Source organism: Malaclemys terrapin, chromosome 9 (assembly GCF_027887155.1).
Source record: "Malaclemys terrapin pileata isolate rMalTer1 chromosome 9, rMalTer1.hap1, whole genome shotgun sequence".
Classification (NCBI taxonomy): Eukaryota; Metazoa; Chordata; order Testudines; family Emydidae; genus Malaclemys; species Malaclemys terrapin.
In genome coordinates, this window is record NC_071513.1 from 49,003,885 (window position 1) to 49,030,015 (window position 26,131).

The 26,131-nt window shown below is 49.6% G+C and overlaps 1 protein-coding gene across 1 annotated transcript; it reads left to right on the plus strand.

Annotated features, from left to right (window-relative positions):
* The first annotated feature begins 1,007 nt into the window (after positions 1 to 1,007).
* On the plus strand, positions 1,008 to 26,032 carry AGXT (alanine--glyoxylate aminotransferase). The gene is made up of 11 exons (XM_054040341.1): positions 1,008 to 1,442; positions 2,661 to 2,853; positions 4,633 to 4,697; positions 6,810 to 6,910; positions 12,056 to 12,126; positions 19,068 to 19,152; positions 20,165 to 20,260; positions 20,920 to 20,989; positions 21,736 to 21,831; positions 22,256 to 22,384; positions 24,722 to 26,032. Exons 1-11 carry the CDS (start codon positions 1,179 to 1,181, stop codon positions 24,827 to 24,829), a joined length of 1,278 nt encoding a protein of 425 aa, XP_053896316.1. The 5' UTR covers positions 1,008 to 1,178; the 3' UTR covers positions 24,830 to 26,032.
* The last annotated feature ends 99 nt before the right edge of the window (positions 26,033 to 26,131 follow it).

The window sequence follows — 26,131 nt, forward strand, 5'->3', positions numbered from 1 at the left end:
CATTGATTTCATTGGCACTTAATGAGGCCTAGGGGCCTGATCCCAAATCAATGAAATGCCTCCTGCTAACTTTCCCAGGCTTTGGTTCAGGGCCCAAGTGAGGCTGAGAGGAAGAGGGGAGGAAGGGAAGGAAAGCAGAGGAAGTGGGGGAAGAGGGAGGGTAGGAGGGAGAATGTGAGAAGGAAAAGAGAGAGAGAGAAACACCTCATGAGAGTTCAGAGCTCTCCATACTCCACACTCCTCCTCTTCGACAAGCTGTGCTGTGGAATTCAGACCACAAACCCACTGCAGCATCTAGCACTTCCCGGGCAATGTCTGTGACATCCCTGACCACAGGATAGTGACTGGATGTCACAAACGCGTCCTTGAAGGGAAGTGCCAGGGAAGCAGCCTGGGACTGTTCACACACCAATATCTGAGTAACCCACAGTGATGAAAAGTGACCTCTTGAATGGGAGTGGGACTTGGGAGAGCTGGGATCCATTCCCAGCTCTGCCACTGCCCTGCCGGATGACCTGGGGCAAGACTCACCCTCTGTACATCTCGGCTATTGAGACTGGAAGCTCTTCGGGGCAGGGCTTCTGTGAGTGCTCAGTAGCATGGCTGTGGCCTCTCGGAGCTACCAGAAACCATGGCATGGTAAAAAGGACATAGGACAGGGAGTAAGGACTGGTGCACCCTCACCAAGGCCCCAACAGGGAAGTCTGGCAGAGCGCAACAGTGTCTTGTTATCTCACTTAGCTTTGGGGAAAACTACTCTGACCGAGCAGGTTAGACAAACATGGGGACTTTCCCCCGCACCAGGAAATTATGTGGCTAAAGCAGAAGCAGCAAAGCTGTTAGTGCCACATGAGCAGCAGCGTTCAGAGTGCCAGCTCCTACCAGGTGCAGAGTTCACAGGCCAGGAGGGCCAATGGGGGTGGGATGTTTTCAAGAGGAGCTCTCTGAATCAAGGAGGAGCCAGGGAGCTGCTGGGCCATTGGGAGGTGGGCTCAGGCTTTTATTGCCAGGACTGTGAAGGTCAGTGTGACAGGGCGGAGGGTTTGACAGCCTTTGAGTCACCACTGCCGGCAGAGGCTCTGTCAGAGAGGAACGGGAGCTCGAAGGCTAGTGGCAGCAGGCCCAGGGGCTGGTTGCTGTCAGGGCGAAGGTTCATTCTGTTATCTCTGGCCCAAAAGATGCACCGAGCAGTGATGGGCAGTGCCTCCCGAGTGCTCCAGGCTATGGCTCGGGCTTCTCTCTGTCTGCCTGTGCTTCCAGCTCCACGTTATCGCGCAATGTCTTCAAAACAGCTGCTGGTGCCACCCCCTGCAGTGCTGCGGCAGCCCCTGGCCATTCCAGACAGGCTGCTCCTGGGGCCTGGGCCCTCAAATGTCCCTCCTCGGATCTTGACTGCAGGAGGTCGGCAGCTAATTGGACACCTCCACAAGGAAATGTTCCAGGTGAGGGCTACGACTCAACTTCTCCAGAACATGGTCACTCATTCCAAGCGTTTCCTATAATCTGCAGCCTCCCCCTCTCCTCAGGCCCCAGTGCAATGTTTTAGATAGCAAATGAAACCCACTTTCCCTTGCTCCTGATCTTCTTTTCCCCTCTTCTGGGTTCCATTCCCACATGACGCCACTTTCTGAGTCTCCTAGGGCCCAGAGGAGGCGTTTTGGTGATACTAATTATAAATCACTGTTGGGCTGTCATTTCTCCTGGCTTCTTTCAGCTTTTGGTGTCAGTGTGTTTCTTGAAATCTTTCCTCTGTGCATGTGCCTCTGCCCCCACAGCCACTGGGATGACTCATATGCTTCAGGCTCTTGCAGACTCAGAGCCACAGCTCTGATTCCTCCCCATTCACCACTCTGGGGCTACTCCAAAGCCCATGACCCTTTCAGTCAGTGGAAAGATTCCCATTGATTTGAATGGGCATTGGATCAAGCTGACAAGCAGTTTGGGGAACTGCCTAGAGGACCACCATCCACTGCCTATCAGGTTCCCAATTCTTCCAGCATTTGGAGAACTCAGGGGTAAAAACAAAATCCTGTCCCTAACCTCCTTCAGTGCTTCCATGGCAAAGCTCTCCATGAGCGGTGCCAGCAGGGTCTGGCATTCGTTGCGTCTAGCTGTTTGGTGTAGGTCTCTAGCTCTTTAAATTGCTTTCAGAACTGAGTAGAGTGACTGTCTAGTTCAGTAGTGCCCCATGGGCACCACAAGAGAGGCTTTCCACAAAGGGAGGGGTAGGGATCAGTTTTATTTTTGGTAAAACTCATTTCTGTAAGAAATAGCTAAAAGCTGTAAATATAGTGTGTTTGTGGCTCACAGTCAAATACTCTGCAGTAAGAGACAGCTCCGCTGGATCACATCATGAACTCAGTGATTTCTGCCTGTCCCTCTGTTTCATCGCCTAGCACAGAGCAGAAACAACAGCAGGCAGATGAGGGCTGGAGCTCTGCACATTCTAGCTCCCCCTTTGATGGCTGATTATTTCCTCTGTATAAGAGTCACTAGAAGGGGGTAGATGTAAACTTGGGTCCACTAGCAGCTGACACATCCTGATTGTTTTCCTCCTAGCACACAAAGAGTCACTGTTAGTGGGTGCTGATTTCAATGCAGTTACACTGCCAAACTGCAGGTGGCTGCTTTAACCCTGGCATCTTGTCCGTTCTCCTCAGATCATGGATGAAATCAAGTTGGGAATCCAGTATGCCTTCCAGACACAGAACCCACTGACTCTGGCCATCAGTGGCCCAGGCCACTGTGCCATGGAGGCTGCGCTGATGAACACGGTGGAGGCTGGAGAGGTGGTGTTGATTGCAGTGAATGGAATCTGGGGCGAGCGCGCAACAGACATCTCCAAGAGACTGGGTATGGGACTTGGCCCCCTTCCCGTTTGCTGTGTGAGGCCCCCAGCTACAAACAGCTCCAGGATGGCTCAGACCAGGGCCTAAGTTAGACTCTTGGTCACTCCCAGTGGCTCTCAGTAAAATGTGTGCCGTGGCTAGGTCAGAACCATTATACAGAGACATGCTGCATCTTGACACATAGGGTCAAATTGCTCTGTCCAACTCTGGAGTGATTACACTGACCTAGTGTAACTGACAGCTCGCTTGGACTCTTGCTGCTCAGATACAGTATGGCCCTGCTCTCTCTGCCCCAGCTGGGCACTTGGCAGGCCTGAGAGAATTTGGAAGAAATAGCCCTCTCTCCCTTTCCCACTGACTGTCTTCTGGGAACTCATAGAAATCAGGAAAGCTTTGGCAAAGGCAGATTTGGTTAGCAAGGGGCTTGCTGCAGAATAGAGAGAAAGATTTCAGGCACTGAAGGAGAGAAGAAGTTGGGCATGACTGAATAGTATGTAAGATCCACAAAGACATTTATTTCCCACTTGATTTCAATGGGAGTTAGGTGCCTTTGAGGATCTGCCATAAGTCTATGTCTACACTGGGGTTCTATGCATTAGTGTAATTACACTGGGGTAGCTGGACCATTGTAAACCCCTTGTGCAAATGCCTGGTATAGACACACTATCCTTGGGTAAGCCATGAATTATATCAGTGGAGTTAACCCCAGTTGCAAGCCTGGGTAAATTAAACCAATGCAAGTGATGTATTACACTAATACAAGCAACACTAAGGGTTTGCTTTGGGCACATCCATCACTGTAGCTACCCTACTGCAAAAACCGCAGTGTAGAGCAGCCTCACTGAGTAGAAGTAGGTCCAGGGGCCCTGCCATCAATACAGACCTTTGGGGGTAATGAAGGGGAACTGAATCCACCCAGGAAGCCTTAAAAAGAACAGACATCTCATGGAACCGTCACCTTTGCCTTCCTCAGAAATGCATGGAGTCCCTGTATGTGATATCCCAGTGGGAGCCATGACAGCTGCAGTTCTCAGTCTTTCAGTGAGAATCTGACTGGGCTATGTAACACTGACACAGTCTTTGGGTTCCATGCAGGGATCCCTGGGCCAAACTCTCTGGCCTGCATGATACAGGAGACCAGACAAGATGATCCTGATGGCGCCTTCTGGCCTTTAGGTCTCTTACCCACACAGAGAAGCTTCTATTTCCCCTCCTTTCTAGTGAGCCAGTGGTTGGGACAGGGAATAGGGGGGCTGCTACCCAGGGGCACAGCGTGTCCAAGTTTAATCAGTGATATTGGGAGGGCTTTCAGCATTTTCCCAGTTTTCAACTGGACAAATTCCCATGAGGCCAGGCTGGACTTTGACAGGCGTCTCCACTTTCCAGTTAATACATGACTTATTACACACCCAGAACAACAGCTCAAAGTTGGTCATGGTCCATCCGCTGATGAGTGGAGGCTTGGCACCATGGTGACCCCACCTCCCCACCCACCCCCTTTGGGGTGCTTTGTGCCATCAGACGTGCTAATTCTCCCCAGGTCATTGCACCAACCCTGGGATGCTGGCTGCACTGTGCCAAGGTGCCCATGGGGAAGGGCTCTGTACATCCTCTCCCAAGCTTGCATACCGCAGCACAGCCAGCACAATCTGTCCCTCATTGTTTAATGTTGGGGGTTCAAGGCTACTGGTGCTATTCAGGGCTGTTGTTAGAGATGGGACTGCACAGCAGGGTCTGCTAGGGCATTTCTGCCAGGGCACTGACTCTGTCCCACCCCTTTCAGGAGCTGTTGTCCACCAACTGGTGAAGCCCCCTGGAGAATACTTTGCACTACAGGAGATTGAGGAGGTGAGTGCTGCATGTATCGGAGCAAGGATGTTGGGATTAGACTGCAGTGCACAGGCACTGGCTAGAACAGTCTGGGTGACTGTGGCCTCCTGGGACATAAGGAGAGGCAGGAATCCTTATGTTGCTGCAATGGCAGGCAGAGAAAGCAAGAATGGGCTATGCCCAAAGGAGAAACCATTCTCAACAGTCCCCTGATTGCATCCTCTGGGCTTACGAGTAGCTGTCCTGCCCAGGATAACCCTGCAGCTCACCAAGTGGAGAGTGTGCAGCTACTCACACTATCAGAGCGTGTCTGCAGAGCCTCAGCTCCCTGCCCATCTCTGCCTGCAGCCCTGAGAAATGTTGGGAAAAGGAGCATTCCCCATCCTACCAGACAGTCAGGGGCACTGTGCGTCTCCGCTGGCTCCTGCCAAATGCAGCCCTCATGTGGGAACTCTGTCCTGCACGGCTAAAGGGAAAGCAAAGGGCTGAGCCCCAGCTTGGTGCAATGGAAGCAATGCTGGTTTACACCAGCTGATGACCTGGCCCTAAATCTGTTATGCTGCCACCCACACACCCTTTGCTTTGTTGTGTAAGTGTTTGGGGCTGAGGGTTGTCTCCTTGGCTCTTCAGAGGAAAGGCATGAGGGGGTATAGGAGGAAAGCATGGAGAAGTAAGAAAGAGAACCATGCATTGTTTCCACTAGATGTGCACGTATTTAACTGCTAGACTATATAGCGAGCATTTTCAGGCAGGGCTCTTTCACCCCGAGATTGCTGTGTAGGTTCCTAGCAGAGCTGAATGCCTGGTACACCTACAGTGTCCAGAAGAGGGAGAGCGTTCATCACTAATAAGCCCACCTGGCTTTGTAACAGCATTATTAATTTGTGTTGTGTTAGCACATGGATCGGCAACCTTTGGCACGCGGCCCAACAGGGTAAGCACCCTGGCGGGCCGGGCCGGGCTGGTTTGTTTACCAGCCGCATCCGCTGATTCGGCCGATCGCGGCTCCCACTGGCCGCAATTCGCTGCTCCAGGCCAATGGGGGCTGCGGGAAGCCGCGGCCAGCACATCCCTCAGCCCGTGCCGCTTCCCGCAGCCCCCATTGGCCTGGGGCAGCGAACCGCGGCCAGTGGAAGCCATGATCGGCCGAACCTGCAGACGCGGCTGGTAAACAAACTCCTCCAGGGTTCAGCCCAGTGACCACGCATTAAATAGTGGGGACTGTCTCCTCACAAACCTCACTGTTTCCCTGGGCTGCTACCTACCTCAGCTCTCCTGGAAGCGTTTGCCAGACTCACACTCTTTGCTTCTGCCTCTCTAGAAGTCCAGTTTCCTGCCAGTCTGCAGCTGAAGGCAACTCCTTCTCTGTAGTCCCTCTGCAGCCCCCCTCTCCTTGGCCCTGCTTGCCTTCTTATCCCCCAGCTGTTGCTGCAGCTGAGAAGATGGCTAGCCTACCTGTTAACTCCTTAGTGACAGTGGTAGAATGGGATCTCTATACTCCATGACAGCAGGTTACTCTTTTGGTGTGAGGACTGAGGGGGCTGCCCTTGCCTGCAGGCACTGCCTCCCCCTCCCCCCCGCAGCTCCCATTGGCTGGGAACGGGGAACCGCAGCCAATGGGAGTTTCAGGGGTGGTACCCACAGGCCAAGGCAGCATGCTGCAGAGCTGCCTGCCCCACCCCACCCCACCCCCAGGAGCCATTGCTGGCCACTTCTGGGAGCAGCGCGGGGCTGCTCGAGGTAAGCGGTGCCGGGCCAGAGCCCACACCCCGAACCCCTCCTGCACCCCCCACCCCAACCCCCTGTCCTGAGCCCACTAACCTCCTGCCTGGAGCCCCCTGCCACACCCCTCCTGCACCCCAATTCCCTGCCCTGAGCCCCCCTAACCCTCTGCCTTGAGCCCCATGCTGCATCTCTCCTGCACCCCAGTCCCCTGCCCGGAGCCCCCTCCCACACCCCGCACAACCGCCCACACCCCAACCTCCTGCCCCAGCCCTACATTCATGGCCCTGCATACAATTTCCCCACCCAGATGTGGCCCTTGGGCCAAAAAGTTTGCCCACCCTTGTGCCAGAGCCACCTCAGCTTGGTTGGTGTATTTAATTCTCTCTCTCTCTCTTGCCCCTATAGGCTCTGGCGCAGCACAAGCCCTCACTGTTCTTCATCACACATGGAGAATCATCCAGCGGGGTGCTTCAGCCCCTGGATGGCTTTGGAGAGCTCTGCCACAGGTCAGTGGGATCCTCCACACGGTGCCCTGTGGCTGGACAGACTGTCTGGGCCATGGACGCACCATAGGAAGGCAGGGATGTCAGGGTGTGTTGGGAAACTCAAAACCATCACTACGCTTACTAACAACACCCAATGAGCATCATGCTCTCTAGAAACCACAAAGCTCAAACATCACCAGGTTACCACACCTGCATTTTATTCTTGTTCTAAGTCGTGGGAGATTAGCAAGTGGCCCTGTGAGAGCCCAGGGACCACACGTTATTGTTTGCTAAGTGCCGCAGAGAAGAGATAGGTGACAAAGCAGCAGCAAGGGAGCAAACGTCTATCAACAGCCTCTACTCAGGGGGACTGAATGGGGGTGCAAAGTGTCAAACAGTGCATTGGTCAGGAGATGGTTCTGCAATCAGGCACAGAACAACAACCATCAGCCAGGTCATTGCCAGGCGCATAGGCGCCAACTTCCCCACATCTGCCTGGGTGCTTGACCCCACATCTGCCCCTGGCCCCACCCCCACTCCACCCCTTCCATGCGACCCTGCCCTGCCCCGCCTCTTCGCACCCCTGCCCCACCCCCATTCCAACCCCTTCCCCAAAATCCCCGTCCCAACTCCGCCCTCTCCCTGCCCCTATTCTGACTCCTTCCCCAAATCCCCACCCCAGCCCCACCTCTTCCCTGCTTCCTCCCCTGAGCACCCCATGTTCCCGCTCCTCCCACTCCCTCCCAGAAAGGCCAAACAGCTGTTTGGTGGTGGACAGGGGGAAGCGCTGGGAGGTTGGCGGAGGAGCAGGGAGGTGGCATGCTCGGGGGGGGGAGGAGGAGGTGGGGCGGGGAGCAAGGGAGCTTGGCTGCCAGTGGGTGCAGAGCACCCACTAATTTTTCCCCGTGGGTGCCTATGGGTTAGGGTTCTAACAGATAGGGCTCTCTCAGCAAGAGTTAGGGATGCAAAGATAATGCTTCCTGGGTTAGGGTTCGGGTTCCAGAGGGTAGAGCTATGTGGGATAGGGCGGTGGTTCTCAGACAGGGGTACACAGACCCCTGGGGGTACTCAGAGGTCTTCCAGGGGGTACATCAACTCACCTAGATGTTTGCCTAGTTTTACAACAGGCTACATAAAAAACAGTAGCGAAGTCAGTACAAACTAAAATTTCATACAGACAATGACTTGTTTATACTGCTCTGTATTAGGGTTGCCAACATACTAATCGCACAAAACTGAATACCCTAACCCCGCCCCTTCCCTGAGGCCCTGCTCCCTTCCCGTTCACTATATTCCCCCTCCCTCAGTGGCTGGCTCTCCCCCACCCTCATTCACTTTCACTGGGCTGGGGCAGGGGGTTGGGGTGTGGGAGGGGGTGATGGCTCTAACTGGGGGTGTGAGCTCCAGGGCAGGGCTAGAAATGAGGGGTTCAGGATGCAGGAGGGGGGTCTCGGCTGAGGCAGGGAATTGGGGTGCGGAAGGGGGTGAGGGCTTCAGCTGGGGGTGTGGGCTCTGGAGTAGGGCTGGGGATGAAGGGTTTGGGGTGCAGGAGGGGGCTCCAGGCTGTGGGGAGGGGCCGAGGGATTCAGAGTGCGGGAGGGGCTGTGGATTGAGGCAGGGGGTTGGGGTGCAGGAGGGGGTATGGGCTCTGGGCTGGGGGTGTGGGCTCTGGGGTAGGGCCGGGAATGAGGGGTTTGGGATTCAGGAGGGAGCTCCAGGTTTGGGGGGTAGGGGTTTGGGGCTCAAGGCCAGGAGGCTCCGCGTGCTGCTCTTGCCCGCAGGCACCACCCCCCCAGCTCCCATTGGCCGTGGTTCCCAGCCAATGGGAGTGCGGAACTGGTGCTCAGGGCGGGGACAGCGCGCGGAGCCCCAAGGACTCCCCACCTAGGAGCCAGACATGCTGGCCACTTCCGGGGTGCAGCACGGTGCCAGGACAGGTGGGACTAGCCTGCCTTACCCTGCAGCATCGCCGACCAGACTTAACAGCCTGGTCAGCATTCTGGTCGAAAACCGGACACCTGGCAACCCTACTCTATATACTGCATGTAAGCGAGGGAATGGTCCCGCTGTTGTGAGGAACTTTCCTGGCTTATACACTACCCTGGTGAAATGGGCTAGCGGAAGGATCTGAGTCCTTGCTCCCACTTCCTTTTACCAAGAGGCCTGCCTGACCTCGAGGGCTCCCCTTCCACTCTCCTGTGTGGCAGAGTCCTTGTAACCCTAAAAAGTCTAGGCCCAGAACTCCTGGGGGGCTCTACCCCCAACCTTGTTGTACTCACTTAGGGCAGGAGCTAGGGTGTCCCCACTCCAGGATGCTCTCTCTGCACTGGACACTTCCCTGACTCACTGATCATTGCATACAGTTCAAGCAAACACAATTTATTAAACAGAAATCAATTTTTTTTTTAAAGGAAAAAATGAGAAAGGTTAAAGGAAAATACATCACCCCGCTCTGTGGTATGGCCAAACCACAACCAGCCATCTCTGGAATGTAAGGGCAGTTCAGTCTGTTCCTCACATGTCCCAGGCCTCCTGCCCAGGCCCTGGCTCTGCTGCAGGGATGCTGCAGGTCAGACACTTGCTTTGGTGGTGGCCACACGCCCTCAGGCTGTAGGTGGCAGGACCCTTCTTCCCAACATCAGCTCCTCCCCACCCCTGTCGGGTTATGATCCCCCTCCCAGTACCGCCTGGAAGATCTCTTGGCTGGGTGCATCTCCCTACACTGGGCCTGCTGCCCAGTGTCCCCCTTGCTCTCCCCAGCTGCTCACCGCACCTGGCTCCAGACTGCTCCAGCCCCAGCCCCAGCCCCAGCTCCAGCTCCAGCTCCAGCTCCAGCTCCACTCTGCCTCAGCACGGCTGCAGCTCTGCTGCTTGGCTGTCGGTGGGTGCAGAGCACCCACTAATTTTTCCCTGTGGGTGTTCCAGCCCCAGAGCACCCACGGAGTCGGCATCTATGAACATGGATTCATCAAGGGCAAGTCATACCTGACCAACCTTATTGCCTTCAATGATGAGATAACTGGCTCTGTGGATATGGGAAAAGCGGTGGATGTGATATATCTTGACTTTAGCAAAGCTTTTGATATGGTCTCCCACAGTATTCTTGCCAGCAAGTTAAAAAAGTATGGATTGGATGAATTGACAACGTGGTGGATAAAAAGCTGGCAAGATTGTCAGGCTCAACAGGCAGTGATCAACGGCTCAATGTCTAGTTGGCAGCCGATATAAAGCGGAGTGCCTCAGGGGTCGGTCCTGGTGCCGGTTTTGTTCAACATCTTTATTAATTATCTGGATGATGGGATAGATTGCACCCTCAGCAAGTTTGCGGATGACACTAAGCTGGGGGGAGAGGTAGATAGGCTGGAGGGTAGGGATAGGGTCCAGAATGATCTAGACAAATTAGAGGATTGGGCTAAAAGAAATCTGATGAGATTCAACAAGGACAAGTGCAGGGTCCTGCACTTAGGACAGAAGAATCCCATACACTGCTACAGGCTGGGGACCAACTGGCTTAGCAGCAGTTCTACAGAAAAAGACCTGGCGATTAAAGTGGATGAGAAGCTGAATATGAGTCAGCAGTGTGCCCTGTTGCCAAGAAGGGCAACAATATATTGGGCTGCATTAGTAGGAGCATTGCCAGCCGATCGAGGGAAGTGTTTATTCCCATCTATTCGGCACTGGTGAGGCCACATCTGGAGTATTGCATCCAGTTTTGGGCCCCTCACTACGGAAGGGATGTGGACAAATAGGAGAGAGTCCAGCGGAGGGCAACGAAAATGAGTAGGGGGCTGGGGCACATGACTTACGAGGAGAGGCTGAGAAAACTGGGTTTGTTTAGTCTGCAGAAGAGAAGAGTGAGGGGGGATTTGATAGCAGCTTTCAACTACCTGAAGGGGGATTCCAAAGAGGATAGAGCTCGGCTGTTCTCAGTGGTGGCAGATGACAGAATAAGGAGCAATAGTCTCAAGTTGCAGTGGGGGAGGTCTAGGTTGGATATTAGGAAACACTATTTCACTAGGAGGGTGATGAAGCACTGGAATGGATTACCTAGGGAGGTGGTGGAATCTCCATCCTTAGAGGTTTTTAAGGCCCAGCTTGACAAAGTCCTGGCTGGGATGATTTAGTTGGTGTTGGTCCTGCTTTGAGCAGGGGGTTGGACTAGATGACCTCCTGAGGTCTCTTCCAACCCTAATCTTCTATGATTCTCAGGTTCTCTGTCTGGCACAGCCCTGCTCCCCAGCTCAGCTTGGGTCCCTGCTCTCTCCTTGGCTCAGCCCCACTCTGTTCCAGGCAATTCTAGCTCACACTGAGGATGGGAGCCCCTCTGGCCTCCTGACTCCCTCATTGGCCTGCCCGACCTTTTAATCAGACTCACCTGGAGCATGGGTCTCTCCCCATTGCTCCTGGGGACTGTCGTCTCAGGGTCCTGATTTCCCATTGACCCTTCCCCTTACTTTTAGTACTGGGAGCTAGCCAACCAAAACACCCCCACTGAGTTTTAGTAAGGGGCTAACAGTCCCTTACATATACACTGAAATGTAAGTACAATATTTATATTCCAACTGATTTAGTTGATAATTATATGATATAATGAGGCAGTAACAATGTTTCAGTACTGTGTGCTGTGACACTTTTGTATTTTTATGTCTGATTTTATAAGCAAGTAGTTTTTAAGTGAGGTGAAAACTGGGGGTGTGCAAGACAAATCAGACTCCGGAAAGGGGTACAGTAGTCTGGAAAGGTTGAGAATCACTGGGCTAGGGTTAGGGTTCCAGAGGGTAGGGCTACCTGGGTTCGGGTTAGGGTTCGAGGCCCTTCCTAGGCAGCTGTTGCAGACTCAGATCCTCTGTGGATCAGGTGCCCAGAGGGGTGCTGAATACTCATCGAACAATGGGGTATAATAGCATTCCCAGATAAGGCAAAATTGCATGTTTCTCTTTCACCACTGCCCATGGGCAAAGCAATGGGCCCGTTAGTGACCCTGCTAGAGCTGTTGCAGTGTTGCTTAACACATTTCAGGAGGGTCCTGGGAAATCCAAGACTCTGGAAAAATATTGTCTGGTGAGAGAAATGATAAGAACCAGAATTAATGAGAAGCTTTCAGACACCAACACAAACAGGTTGACGTTTGCTAAGTAATATCTGCTCTTCCTTTCCCTCTGCTAGATATAAGTGCTTACTACTGGTGGACTCTGTGGCATCATTAGGTGGAGCTCCCATCCTCATGGACCAACAGGGTAAGGAGCAAAGAACTCATCTTCTTAACTAGAGTATTCACCAGCCCCATACAATAAACAAGAAAAAATTTATGTGTGGATAGAAAGGTCCTCTCTACAGGGGAGGCTGTGGAAAGGGTAGCTCTGATTGTCTTAAAAACCAGAGCTCCTGGGCCATTCCAGGTGGTGGTTGGAGGGGCGAAGGTTAGCGGAGGGTTCATCCTGAACCATATTCTCTAGAGTGATTTCTGTTGGGAGAAACTGGGTCTAGGGTAGTGATGAGACCTTCCACTGCAGGCGCTCCCCGAGCTATGGTTATGCTTCCTGAAGGTAGTGCTATGGCCAGGTGCTGAACCTGAATGTCCATGGGTAGGACATCTCGGAGTAACATTAATGTCCCACATGGTAGGTCTGTCTGGGCTATAGGAACGATTCCAGAGGACAAGGCTCCCAAGCTAGGGCTGTGTTTCGAAGGGTAGGGTTACCCAGGCTTGGGTTAAGGTTACAATGGAGAGGACTCTCCAAACTACGCTTAGGGAAACAAAGCATGGGGCTCCTTGAGCTGTGGGTAGGGTTTCAAAGGGTAAGGCTCTGCAGGATAGGGTTGGTGTTCTAGCACTTTGGGTTGCACAGGCTAGGGTTAACATTCCAAAGGGTAGGCCTCCCAAGGCTCAAGTTAGGGTTCAAGAGGGCATGGCTCCATGGGCTAGAGTTAGGGTTCCAACCGTTAGGGCTCCCTCATATAAAGTTAGAGTTCCAGAGGGTAGGGCACCCTGGGCTTGACTTAGTGTTGTAGAGCCTAAGACTACCAGGGTAGGGTTAGCCATTCCAATGGACAGGACTCCCCGAGCAAGGGTTAGGCTTCCAGTGTAGGGCTTCCTGGGTTAGGATGAGGGTACAAATGTTGCGGCCCCCAGGCAAGGATGAGTGTTCAAGAGAGTATGACTTCCCTGTCTAGCATTAGGGTTTCAGATGTTAAGACTCCCCAGGCCAGGCTTAGGGTTCCAGAGGGTAGGGCTCTCCAGCCTAGGGTTCAGGATCCAGAGGGTAGGGCTCTCCGGCCTAGGATTCTGGTTCAGAGGGTAGGGCTTTCCGGCCTAGGGTTCGGGATCCAGAGGGTAGGGCTCTCCGGCCTAGGGTTCGGGTTCCAGAGGATAGGGCTCTCCGGCCTAGGGTTTGGGATCCAGAGGGTAGGGCTTTCCGGTCTAGGGTTTGGGATCCAGAGGGTGGGGCTGTAATAGTATTTCCTGTTCATAAGAACATAATAGTGTCCATACTGGGTCAGAAAAATGGTCCATCTAGCCCAGTATCCTATCTTCTGACAGTGGCCAATGCCAGGTGCTTCCAAGGGAATGAACAGAACAGAGCAATTTATCGAGTGATCTACCCCCTCTCGCCCTGTCCTAGCCTCTGGCAGTCAGAGGCTTAGGGACACCCAGAGCATAGGGTTGTGTCCTGACCATCTCAGCTAATAGCCATAGATCGACCTATCCTGCATGAATTTATCTAATTCTGTTTTTAATCGACTTATACTTGGGCCTTCACAACATCCCCTGGCAATGAGTTCCACAGGTTGACTTTATGTTGTATGAAGAAGTACTTCCTTATGTTTGTTTTATATCTGCTGCCTATTAATTTTATTGGGTTACCCCTGGCTCCTGTGTCATGTGAAGGGGTAAATAACACTTCCCTTTTCATTTTCCACATAATTTATGATTTTATAAACCTCTATCATATCCCCCCACCAGATGTCTCTTTTCTAAACTAAACAGTCCCTGTCTTTTTAAGCACTCCTCATACGGAAGCTATTCCATACCCCTAGTCATTTTGTTGGCCTTCTCTGCACCTTTTCAATTCTAATATATCTTTTTTGTGATGGGGAGACCAGCTCTGCACTCAGTATTCAAGATGTGGGTGTACTATGGATTAATATAGGGGCATTATGGTATTTTCTGTCTTATTGTCTCTATCTTTCCTAATGGTTCCTAACATTCTGTTAGCTTTTTTGACTGCTGCTGCACATTGAGCAGACGTTTTCAGAGAACTATCCATGATGACTCCAAGGTCTCTTTCTGGAGTATATATAGTTGGGATTATGTTTTCTAATCTGCATTACTTTATATTTATCAACATTGAATTTCATCTGTCCAGTCACCCCGTTTCGTGAGATCCCTTTGTAACTGTTCACAGTCAGCTGTGGACTTAACTATATTGAGTAATTTTGTGTCATCTGCAAATGTTGGCACCTCACTGTTTACCCCTTTTTCCAAATCATATATGAGTATGTTGAACAGCCCTGGTCCCAGTACAGACCTTTGGGGAACCCCATTATTTACCTCTCTCCATTGTGAAAGAAATTCAGGTACAAATCCTTCCTCCCAAAACTGGAAAAAATGTAGTCAGGACTGTAAACCCTCATAGTTTGTGTTCACAAAGAGCCTTAACTCTGACCCATAGCCCGCTCCTCAATGGACCTCTGATTAGTTTGTCATCTCACTATGATTCACTAGGGATACTATCTTCTTGTGTAGTTTCTATTCACTTTCAGGAGTAGTTTGAGCCAGATCACAGGGTGACTAAGAGGTACTAATGGGATATTAAAACCACTCTGTCCTTAGGATGATGGATGATGAGTTGAGGATAGTGAATTGTGCATTATGCAGATTGGCCTGGCTGGCTGGCAATGGAAAAGTCATTCTAATGTAACATATGTGCAGCATGAGATGAGATGTCCTGGTGTCTTGCAGTGAGTGGTTGAAGTGCAAGAGGGTATGTGTTGGAGCTGCTGGCCCATATGTAATGAGACATGAGGCATTTTTGAGGAAATGATAGGATGCAGACAGGGCTGGATTAACACAGTGGCTTTAGGGGCTGCAGCCCAGGGCCTTGGGCTAAGGGGGGCCCTGCAAAAATAAATCTATAATTATATACATGAAAAAATATAGAAAAAAAATGTATGATCTATGGTTTGGGATAGAACAAATCTATTTTACTAACATATCTTATTAAAACAACTTCCTGATCATAATTATCATGTGATAAAATCCAATCATGTGCCATTTCTTATTGCTTGGATCTGTGCTCCTGTGCAGTGGTTTTATAAAAATGTGGGATAATGGTGCACCTAGAAAATGTGACAATGGAGCTCAAAAGAGGAAAGTGCAGAAGTAAAAAATGATTCGTGAGGAACAGTTGTTAAACAAAATACCAAAATTGACAGGCTATTTCAGTAAACCACCAACAAATGCACCAGATATTAGTGATTTGGAAAATAAGTCAACGAGCATCACAAATCCACACGAGCGAACGACAGCAGCTGCAACAGACATTCCAGACACAGTCAGTCATCAGTTTTGGACGAGAGTGAAATAGCTGCATGTGATGAAGGTAAAAACGCAGCTAACTTTGACCCATACAGCTCTGATGCAGCACGTTGGGGCCCAATAAATGAAACAGTGCGATCTTATTGGATCACAAAAGGGCCAACACTATGTCAAAACAAACATTGTGATTTTTCAGTGTCTGAAAAACAATAAAAACATCAGAAACAGTGTTTATCGAAAACCCTCTTCACACATACTCTTCAAAATGGGGAATCTGTACCTCTTGAGTGGCTTCTTTATTCTCCATCGACAGGATCTGTTTTTTGTTTTGTGTGTCGATTGTTTGGCGATTCATCCTCTCATACATGGGCATTTAGTGGTTTTGGCTTTAATGACTGGAAACATGATGCAGTTTGTGTTGTCGAGCACGAGAGCAACATTTGTCACAGAAATGCAATGCTTCCCAGGATTTCTCGGACACAAGCCAAATGGCATATTGACTCAGAACTGGAAAAATAGTTTGAAACTGACCTTGCTTATTGGAAAGAGGTCCTCAGACGGGTTGTTGCAGTTGTTAAGTTTCTGGCAGAGTGTGGGCTTTCTTTCAAAGGAGACAATTAAACTGTTGGATCCCCCAATAACTGGAATTACTTGGGCAGCTTGGAATTATTGAGTCAGTTTGATCCTTTTCTAAAGGATTAATGATCTGGATGATGGGATGGATTGCACCCTCAGCAAGTTCGCAGATGACACTAAGCTGAGGGGAGAGGTAGATATGTGAAGGGTAGGGATAGGGTCCAGAGTGACCTAGACAAATTGGAGAATTGGGCCAAAAGAAATCTGATGAGGTTCAACAAGGACAAATGTAAAGTCCTGCACTTAGGAAGGAAGAATCCCATGCACAACTACAGGCTGGGGACCGACTGTCTTAGCAGCAGTTCTGCAGAAAAGGACTTGGGGATTACAGTGGATGAGAAGCTGGATATGAGTCAGCAGTATGCCCACGTTGCCAAGAAGGCCAACGGCATATTGGGCTGTATTAATAGGAGCATTGCCAGCAGATCGAGGGAAGTGATTATTCCCCTCTATTCGGCACTGGTGAGGCCGCACCTGGAGTATTGCGTCCTGTAGTGGGGGGACCAAAACTGAAGGGATGTGGACAAATTGGAGAGAGTCCAGTGGAGAGCAATGAAAATGATTAGGGGGCTGGGGCACAGGACTTACGAGGAGATGCTGAGGGAACTGGGGTTATTTAGACTGCAGAAGAGAAAAGTGAGGGGGGGATTTGATAGCAGCCTTCCACTACCTGAAGGGGGGTTCCAAAGAGGATGGAGCTAGGCTGTTTTCAGTGGTGGCAGATGACAAAACAAGAAGCAATGGTCTCAAGTTGCAGTGGGGGAGGTCTAGATTGGATATTAGGAAACACTATTTCACCAGGAGGGTGGTGAAGCACTGGAATGGGTTACCTAGGGAGGTGGAGGAATCTCCATCCTTAGAGGTTTTTAAGGCCCGGCTTGACAAAGCCCTGGCTGGGATGATTTAGTTGGTGTTGATCCTGCTTTGAGCAGGGGATTGGACTAGATGACCTCCTGAGGTGTCTTCCAACCCTGATATTCTATGATTCTATGAACATTAAAGAAATATGGGAATGCTGGTAAGGAAGGCCTTCATACCTTTCTTCAACGATTTGTGAGGAATTTATAACTTTAATGGGACAAAGGGTGCTTTCAGAAATAAACAGTCAGTTGCAGATTGCAAAGAACTTTTCAATTATTGTAGATTCCATTCCTGACATATCCCATGTAGATCAACTTATGTTCATTGTCCGCTATGTGTCGCAAGAGGGACAGATTCAAGAGTGTTTTCTTAAATTTCTCGCAATAACTGTTTTGACAGTTTTGCAGACGATGGACATTGACATAACAAATTGAGATGTCAGTATTATGACAGTGCTAGTAACATGTCAGGGGCATACAAAGATCTGCAATCACAAATTTGGGAGATAAACCCTTTAGTAGAATGGGTACCTTGCGCAGCTCACACTCTCAATTTGAGCTTATGCTCAAATAAATTTGTTAGTCTCTAAGGTGCCACAAGTACTCCTGTTCTTTTTACTCTCAATTTAGTTGGGGTTATGAGCATAAACTGCTGCTTGGAGGCAAATACTTTGTTTTGTTCCGTCGCTTTTAAATTTCTGCTTGAAATCAACCACTCGCTGGCAAATTGTTACTGCAGGATTAGAGCCAAATGACAATAAGTGAATCGAGATGCTGAAAGCTCTTTCAGATACAAGGTGGTCAGCACATGCCCAGGCTACAAAAACACTACAGCTGAATTATGAAAATATTCAGGAATCTCTCCGAAAACTAGCAGACGATCCAAATCAGAACCCAAATACGTGCAACGATGCTCGATCACTGGTCATGAAAATGGACAAGCTGGAAATTGTTTTTCTTTGCAACCTCTGGAACACAGTTCTGCAAAGATTTCAAGCAACAAGCACTGCACTTCAGGCTGTTGACCTTGACTTGCCTAATGCTGTAAAGTTGGTGGGCTCTTTAAAGGATTTTGTGGCTGGTCTACAAGTTCAGTTTGACAGCTTTGAAACTACCACTAAACAAATGACACCTCAAGTTTCTCAACAGTATAAATCGGAAAAGCACTGTGAACTTAAATGTAAAAAACAACAGGATGACTCTGGGGAGCTGGACTGTAAGCTGTCAGGCCTAGAGAAATTTTGCGTGGAGCTTTTCAATGTTATTATTGATAAATCTGTTGCAGAGCTGTATTGCAGGTATGAGGCATACAAAGGGGTATGCGGCAACTTCAGATGTATGAACTATCTTCATCTACTTTCTGCATCAGAACTACATGATTCAGCTGTTAAACTACAAAACAAATATAGTACCAACTTACAAGAGGATTTTGCAGATGAACTGGTTCAATTTAGGGAGTTCACAAAACACGAGGAAAACAAAACAGCAAAGACATTACTTCTCGTTTTAAGACAATGGAGTCTGAAGTCTGTGTTTCTCAATGTAGACATTGCCTTATGGATTTTTTTGACACTGCCGGTAACTAACACTGGAGGAGAATGATCGTTTTCAAAACTGGCACTAATAAAAAACAAGCTGAGATCAAGCATGGATCAGATGAGACTGAATAATTTGACTCTAATGTCAATAGAGTATGACTTGCTTCGTCAACTGGATTTCAGTGACATCATTGAGGATTTCTGAGCCCTGAAAACCAGAAAGAAACTAATATAACAGCTGTTCTAAGGTAAGAAGTAGGCTATTTTGAATTAACTTAACTATATTCTACGTGTTTTAAGACTGAAATGTAAACACAGAACAGCTTTATGTTAATTAAAAGGCAAGTTTAGTATAGAGTTAATAGCTTTGATGCCATAATTGTGATCCTTTTGTTTTAAATTAGGATAAAGGCTTGTATATAGGAGCCCCACAAAATCTAGTAGCCCCAGGCCCACAGGAGAGTTAATCCGGCCCTGGGTGCAGAACTGGGCTCCTAATGGAAAGCTAGTTGCTAGTCAGGACGGGAAGGACGGTGTCACTGCCTTTCCTCCACAATCAATCTTAAACGGCTGGGTTTCTAATACTACTTTTTCATTTAACACAGGTATTGACATCTTGTACTCAGGATCTCAAAAAGTCTTGAATGCTCCCCCTGGCAGTGCCCCTATCTCCTTCAGTGAGCGAGCCAGGTGAGGACAACGCCGCCATCCCTGTAGACTGTGAAACACGTGCACGGGGCCAGGGAGGGGTGCTCATGTACACAACACCAGGGCGAGGCAGGCTAAACAGCAGGTGACTCAGGTCCACAGATGTGTAGAAGCACCTACACAGGTTGAACAATGTCCCTGAAAGAGGGGAAACGTGGCCCACATTCAACCCTCTGTTACACGTGGGTAAGTCCAGCCCAAGGTGTTCAAGCACCCAGAAATATCTCCGTTCCCAGTGACTGAGACCATTGATTCCTAGGTGTACAGCTGGGTGGTCACTCAGCCCTCCAGCAGCAGGGCTGTCACTCCTGGGGGCAGTGCCACTGAAATCTAGGGGACCCCTCCCACGAGTCAGCGTTGCGCCATGGGAGGAAGGGTGGCAGGCTCGGGCCCTATGTCATATGAGGGGAGAGTAAAAGCAGCCGCTGACCAGGCCTGACAACTTCCAATTAAGCCTGAGGTGCAGGCATTACCCCTGCAGCCCCAGCCTGTACCCCTGCAGTCCCCAGTACACAGGAGCTCTCTGCGCCCACAGCCAGTTCAAGCTGCAGGAAGCCAGGCACTGTCACTATCTCACTGGATCAGTTCTGGCTGGTGCAGTGGCTGCCTTATCCCCCATGGGGCACTCAGCGGGATTCCTTTCCACCTCACCATTATCTAATCTGTTGAATCGATCTCGGTCCCAGCAGTTATGTGAATGTCACGTCTGAGTGCCACCCAAGCAACCCCTACCATCCCTAGCCAGTGGGAGTAAGCTCGACTAGTTAACAATAACCACATCTACCTCATGTCTAGTGCTTCCCTTGGCAGATCTCAAAGTTCCTTACAAAGTGCCTTACAGTTATCCCCATTTTACGGGTGGGGAAACTGAGGCACAAAGGGGCCAGGAGTGTATCTGTGTGGTGCATGTAGTGGGAAAACTAAGTAAAGGTTCTGGCTGGAGGGCAGAGCTCCTAGGATCAGTTACTGAGCTTTATCATATCCATGTTGTCAGGAAGAAGATTTTCAGCAGGAGGACGAAGCCACCTTCCTTCTTCCTGGACATGGGCTGGCTGGCCAATTACTGGGGCTGTGATGACAAGCCAAGAATGTGAGGGGCAAGCTTTGGGGTGTCCAGGAAGCAGCTCTCTGACCAAGGATTTAACACACCACGACCTGAATCCAGACGGACTTTCATCCAAATCACAAAGCATTTCCACTTCAGTCCAAATTGAAATCCCACCCAAATCCCATCTGAACCCAGCACTCACCCCAGCTTCATACTTGACATCCATTCAGACCTCACAGCTTACCTACTTCTCATCTAAACTTCAATCTGATCCCAAACCCCTTGTGTCCACCCTCACCCTAACCCTGAGCTAATCCTCATTCTTCCCCCAAAACTAATTCATGCCCAACCTCCATCACCTCATTAGAAGAGGAGAGGTGAACCAGAGAATACAGTACTTCTCACATAACACCAACTTACAGCATCCTGCTATCCGCATCCTTGGCGTCAGCAAATCCAGGGCTGCTGCTTAGTCTTCATGCAGTTCCAACCTCTGATGTCAGTGTAGTGACCTCACTTCATTTCATTTTCCCCTGCTATGGTGGGATAGAAAGAGGAGGCTGAAGTATGGTTTTTGGTGGCTTAGCCTGCAGGATCTGTCTAGGTTTCAGTATTGATTGTAATGTATTGATCTGATCCAATAATGTATTTAGTCAATGTGGTCATGAGCCCTTCTCCAGCATGTCGCATGTATATTACAGATACCATCATACTGCACCAATCAATAGCTTCTTCAGCCTGAGGGAAGGCTTGGCAATCCTTGCGGAACTGGTGAGCAATGGCAGGAGACACTCGGGCCAGGCAGGATGGGGAAAGGCAAAGAGAAGGAATATGAGTGGGAAAACGATACTGGGACTATCATCACCGAGCTGGTTGTTGGGATTGTTATTTAGAAATGCAGTTGAAGATAAAACTGCTATTTTTTAAAGTATTTAGGTGCTTAAAGATGCAAACGTAGGCCAGGTGGGATTTTAAAATGGAGCTAGGTATCTGTCTGCCTCTGTAGGCACCTAAATGCCTTTAAAAATCTGTGCTTGGTGCTTATGGAAGAAACCAGTTGGACAGCCCTGGAGACTGAAGTCTTTTATTTAATCACAGTATGGACAGCTGCCAGGCAAGCATCAAAGTGTGTGCCTAGTGCCTCTCCAGGAGGGATAGTTCAATCTCCACTGCCATTCAGTCCTGGCCTCTTGCTGAGCCTGCCAGGCAGGAGGCTAATCTTGGGGGAGCTGCTTTTTGTTTTAGAGATGCCCCCAAGGACTGGGCTCGGTTTGTGCAGCCATCGAGCAGCCACCAGTGGGTAACAAATTGTGGTCATTCCAGAACTGGGCTAGATGGGAACTGGTGCTTGGGAAGTGAGAGGTCCCATCAAGGGTCACTTGAGCCACCTTCTCCCCATCAAGATGAAACGTAAAATCAACCTATCTGAGCCGGTATTTGTGTCTGCCTGTCACATGCCTGGCTCTGGGACAGTAACCTCCTAGCTAATGGCTGTGCTCTTCTCCCCATTGGTCCAGGGGCTGGAGAACTCCTGGAAGCGTCACAAGGAGAACAGTCTCTACCTGTGTGCAGGGCTGCAGAAGCTGGGTCTCCAGCTCTTTGTGAAGGAACAGGTAGGACTTGGGCTGATATTACTGAACATTGTATAGACCTGCTGGATCTCCCTGATGTTGGTAGAGTGACACTGCGGATGAAGTGTCGTCTGGCTGGGCTACAGAGAAAGAGAGCTAAGGGGATAGTTTGGGACAGATGAGCCCAGATCCTCAGCTGGTGTAAATCAGTGTAGCTCCATTGACTTTGGCAGAGCTACACCGATTGACCCCAGCTGGGGACCTCGCCCAGCTCTGAATTTCTCAGGAGGTTTCACATGCTGGGAGATTCCCAGCCAACCCAGGACAGAAAAGCAGGATCCTCCCCATAGAAAGGAATCTTTGTTCCAGACAGCAAAGTTTGCAGCAAGGTACAGAAGGAGTGGGGAAGAGAACTGTTTGCACATGCTCAGAGGAGACCTCCTGCATGGATCTCTCTGTTTTTCAGGAGGTCCGGCTCCCGACAATCACCACCTTTGTACTGCCTAAGGAATATGACTGGAAGGAGGTCACAGCGTTTATTATGAATAAACATGCAATCGAGATCTCAGGGGGCCTGGGACCATCAGAAGGGAAGGTAGGTACAAGCTGCCAGCCAGGGTCGAATTCTGCAAGTCTCTGTGGCTAGTCAGGTACTTGAGCTTGCTAAAAATGCCCATATGGATCTCAACAGATTATGGGCCAGGTTCTTTTCTCAGTTCCTGCCGGTATATCTAGAGCAGCTCCATTGACATCACTGGAATGATACTGGTGGAACATCACCCTAGCGATACATTATATGTGTTTTATGTATCCAACCAAGAACTTGCCTTGAACCTGATAGTGCCACCAATGCCATCAGCCTCCTGGTTCCCCCCTTGCTGCTTAAATAAGAACCTCAGGATCCATTGCCCACAAAGGAACTCCCAGTCCGGTGTCAGGAAGGTAGCAAGTGAGCCAGTTTCCTTGACAGAAATGGGTCCTTTCACCTGGGGCCAAGGGGTGATTTGGTATCTGAGGATTTCCCTAAATGAGTGTCTGCCTTTGCTGAATCCCAATGACTTTCAGCACTAGTCTGGATAGGCTTGTGAAGAGTAGAGTCCAGGAGATGTGCTGAACCCCCAGCTCATCCAATCACAGACTCCTTTCCAAATAGATCCCTGGGGCCTTTTATAGGGAATGAAGCCCAAGACTGATACAAACCACTGCCTTGGGACTTCATGCACTGAGATCCAGAAACAAGCAAACTTAGAGAAAAAGCTCTCTCGAGATAAGGCTTGGCATGCTGTGCTCTTACAGCCACTTGCGAAATAAGCAGTGACTATTGGGAACCTGTAGCAGGGTTTACCACCCTTCTGTAGCCAACCACAGTGATACAGATGAGTCCTGCCTCAGTTTCCCTCATGGTCCCCAGGGCTGGCCAAGTTGCTCTTCTCCACCTTCCTGGTGTTGCTTCCTACTCCCCTTTCTCAACTGCTGCCTGGGTCTCTATAGAGGTCAGGTGCCCTCTATCAGGCAACTAACTAGACACAGATGAACTGTACCGATTTCCTCTTAAAGAGGCCAGTTGCTCTGGGAGGGAATTCTAACATAGACATCTGTTTAATTAGGGGCTGTAATAACAAAGAGCCTCCTTTCCCCTCCCCCCCCCCAACACACAACATTATTTGTGGGTAGAAGGTGTGTGGCAGAATAGAAGGTGTGTGTTAGAAGATGTAGCATTTGTAGGTCTTTCCAAGAGAGAATGGAATTGCTTATAGACAAATTTGCATAAGCAAATTTTAGAGGAGAAGAAAAGCTAGTCTTTGTTCTTTCCATGTTTTTCTTGTTTGTGTCAATGAATGCAAATTAAAAGAGAATACCTAAGACAGAGCTGCATTGAAGAGTCTTTTTCCATAGGCTTGTTACTAACCAGTCATTACCCTAAACTGGAAGAGACTAGGGAAAATGGGAAAGTTCAAATGCAATCATTTATTAGAGGAGAGGGAAGTTCCAATAACAGCATGATATTTATGCTGGCTTTAGGTCAAGTGCTCTGGGCACTTTTTCCAAGCCTCAGTAGAGAGTATACCTTGTTCTGGATTGGGCATAACACTTGTGAGAAGCTTGCAGACTTACCGGGATGAGTTTTTAAGCAAAGCTATTCTTGCAGGGCTTTGGCTGGGAGGACCTAGGTTGACCATTGATTCCTTATTTTAAGAGCTGTTCCTTATTGGAGGCATGATCCAATTCCTACTGAAGTCAATAGAAAGACTTCTATTGATTTCAATGGGAATTGGATCAACCCAAGTCAATATATGAGGTACTTTTTCCCAGTAGTCATAAGTAATAGTATAACATGATACAAAGGGATGAATAAAGCATTGGGAGGGGCAGCCCCTTATAAATAAGCTTTGTTTTAGTGTTTCATAGCATGTCATTTATTATCTCTAACTGTAGGTGGTCACCCTAGGAGGAAATCAGCCACAAATTTGCTCTCTAGTGTATTTTATCTTTAGCATGCTGGCCAGCAGAGCTAAAGCAAGTGCCACCAAAGAAACTGAAGATTTCTTGTGTTTTAATTTTACTTGTATTTGCTTAAATTAGTGATAACAAAAACAATTACATCTATGTGGTCTGATTCCCCCACTGCCATGCACCTTCTGCAGTGTACACTACTGCAACGTGGCTGGGACGGCAGCTTGACACCATTCTGATCTGCTACCTTTTTACACCTCCTTTGCATTCACTTTGCCCAGGCATAAGTGACCGTACATGGTGCAGGGCACTGGAGAATCCAGCCCATTGTATGGTATGTGTGTAGGAAGTCACTGGCGTGGGTCTCACCTCCTGCAGACATGCAATCCAACGTGTCACGGGGCCGACCCTGGAGAACCAATTTGATCTCATCAATATTTACTACTCTCTACTGAGTTTCTTTTTCTCTCAATTTCAGGTTCTTCGAATAGGACTCATGGGTTATAACTCCACCAAATACAATGTAGACCGAGTCCTCCATGCCATGAAAGATGCCCTCCAGCACTGCCACAAGAACAAACTGTGAGCAGCTCCTAGTGCAGCTGCAGACACAAGTACAGAGGGATCATTTCAGGCCTTGCTAATGCCACTGTCTTCTCCCGAACTCAAGTAGGAGGCTGAAGTGGGGCCACTGCTCTCATTTCCCTCATGTCTGTTGTACCCTATGAAATATTGGTGAGCGCCTGACCAGCTGCAGCACCCTACAGGGGAAAAATGAACCATGAAGCCATGCTCCATTGGGAATTGACTGCAGTGTCAGGTGGATCTGCACATGGATATTCAGAGTTTTTGCTTTATTGATGAATGACCAAGATGTGATCAGGGTAGTGTGGAAGTGACAGTGCAAGAGTGGGGAGTTGGACGGGGGGGAGGTGGGGGGCAGGGGGAGGAAGGGCAGATGAGATGTAGGAGGAGAGGGATAAAGCTTTCCAACTTGTTGCCAGCTGCAGAACTCCAAATCTGCTTGGGCTGCAATCTAATCGAAAGCAGGAGTTTGAGAGAGGAAGCATGCTACAGAATCAACCCACACCCCCTCTCAGGATTTGATCTGGCAGCATTCAGCTGAAGGATGAGGAAAAAGGGATGGGGAGGACTTGGGAGCACAGTGGAACCTGAACCTTCATCAGTGAGAGTGCTGCTAGGCACCCCGGTGCTCCTGCCTAGCAGTGACAGCAAGGCCAGAGAGGTGAACACCGAGCTAAAGTTAAGTCCTGGTCACCTCAGCCAGGCCCATTCTCTTCCTATGCCTTCCCTCTTTCACACCCTGCCCTCTTTTAAGACAGCGGACATGCAGGCATGTGCTGAGTGCCAAGGGCTGGCCTGGTTCTTATCTGTGCCCTCTCTGCCTGCTCTGTTCACACCTGCCCTCCAACATAACAGCTTTGCCCTCACTGCTGCACACTGACTTGCAGGCCCCTGGATTCCTGGGATCAAGGCTTCATATTCCTCCTCCTTCTTGCCCTCTGCCATGTTGGTCCTTTCAGCATGAGCACAGCAGCCTGGACGACCTCACAATCCTGCTTACAGTGGTCCCACAAACAGGAAACTACATCCTCAAATCAGGTATTACAACCAGTCAGGAACTTGGAAACTCCCTTCAGCAGCCAAGCTCTACTGGCACACCCATGCAAAAGCATATGCTATATACATGTGTAAATTCACTGGTGCACAGGGCATGACCCCAGAATAGATCATACTGCATTAATAAATAGTGACATATGGCACAGCACAGCTTGTGTGTGACTCTGATTTGCTACAGAACACCATACTTCCCCTAGCAGAAGACACGGTACAAGTGACCAGCAATACTAGGAGTAATTCCATGGGG

Coding starts and splice junctions, on each gene's coding strand:
- AGXT (XM_054040341.1), top strand. CDS start 1,179: ATGCACCGAGCAGTGATGGGCAGTGCCTCCCGAGTGCTCCAGGCTATG. Junction 12,127..19,067: donor CATCCTCATGGACCAACAGG/GTAAGGAGCAAA, acceptor CATTTAACACAG/GTATTGACATCTTGTACTCA. Junction 19,153..20,164: donor TCCTTCAGTGAGCGAGCCAG/GTGAGGACAACG, acceptor CCATGTTGTCAG/GAAGAAGATTTTCAGCAGGA.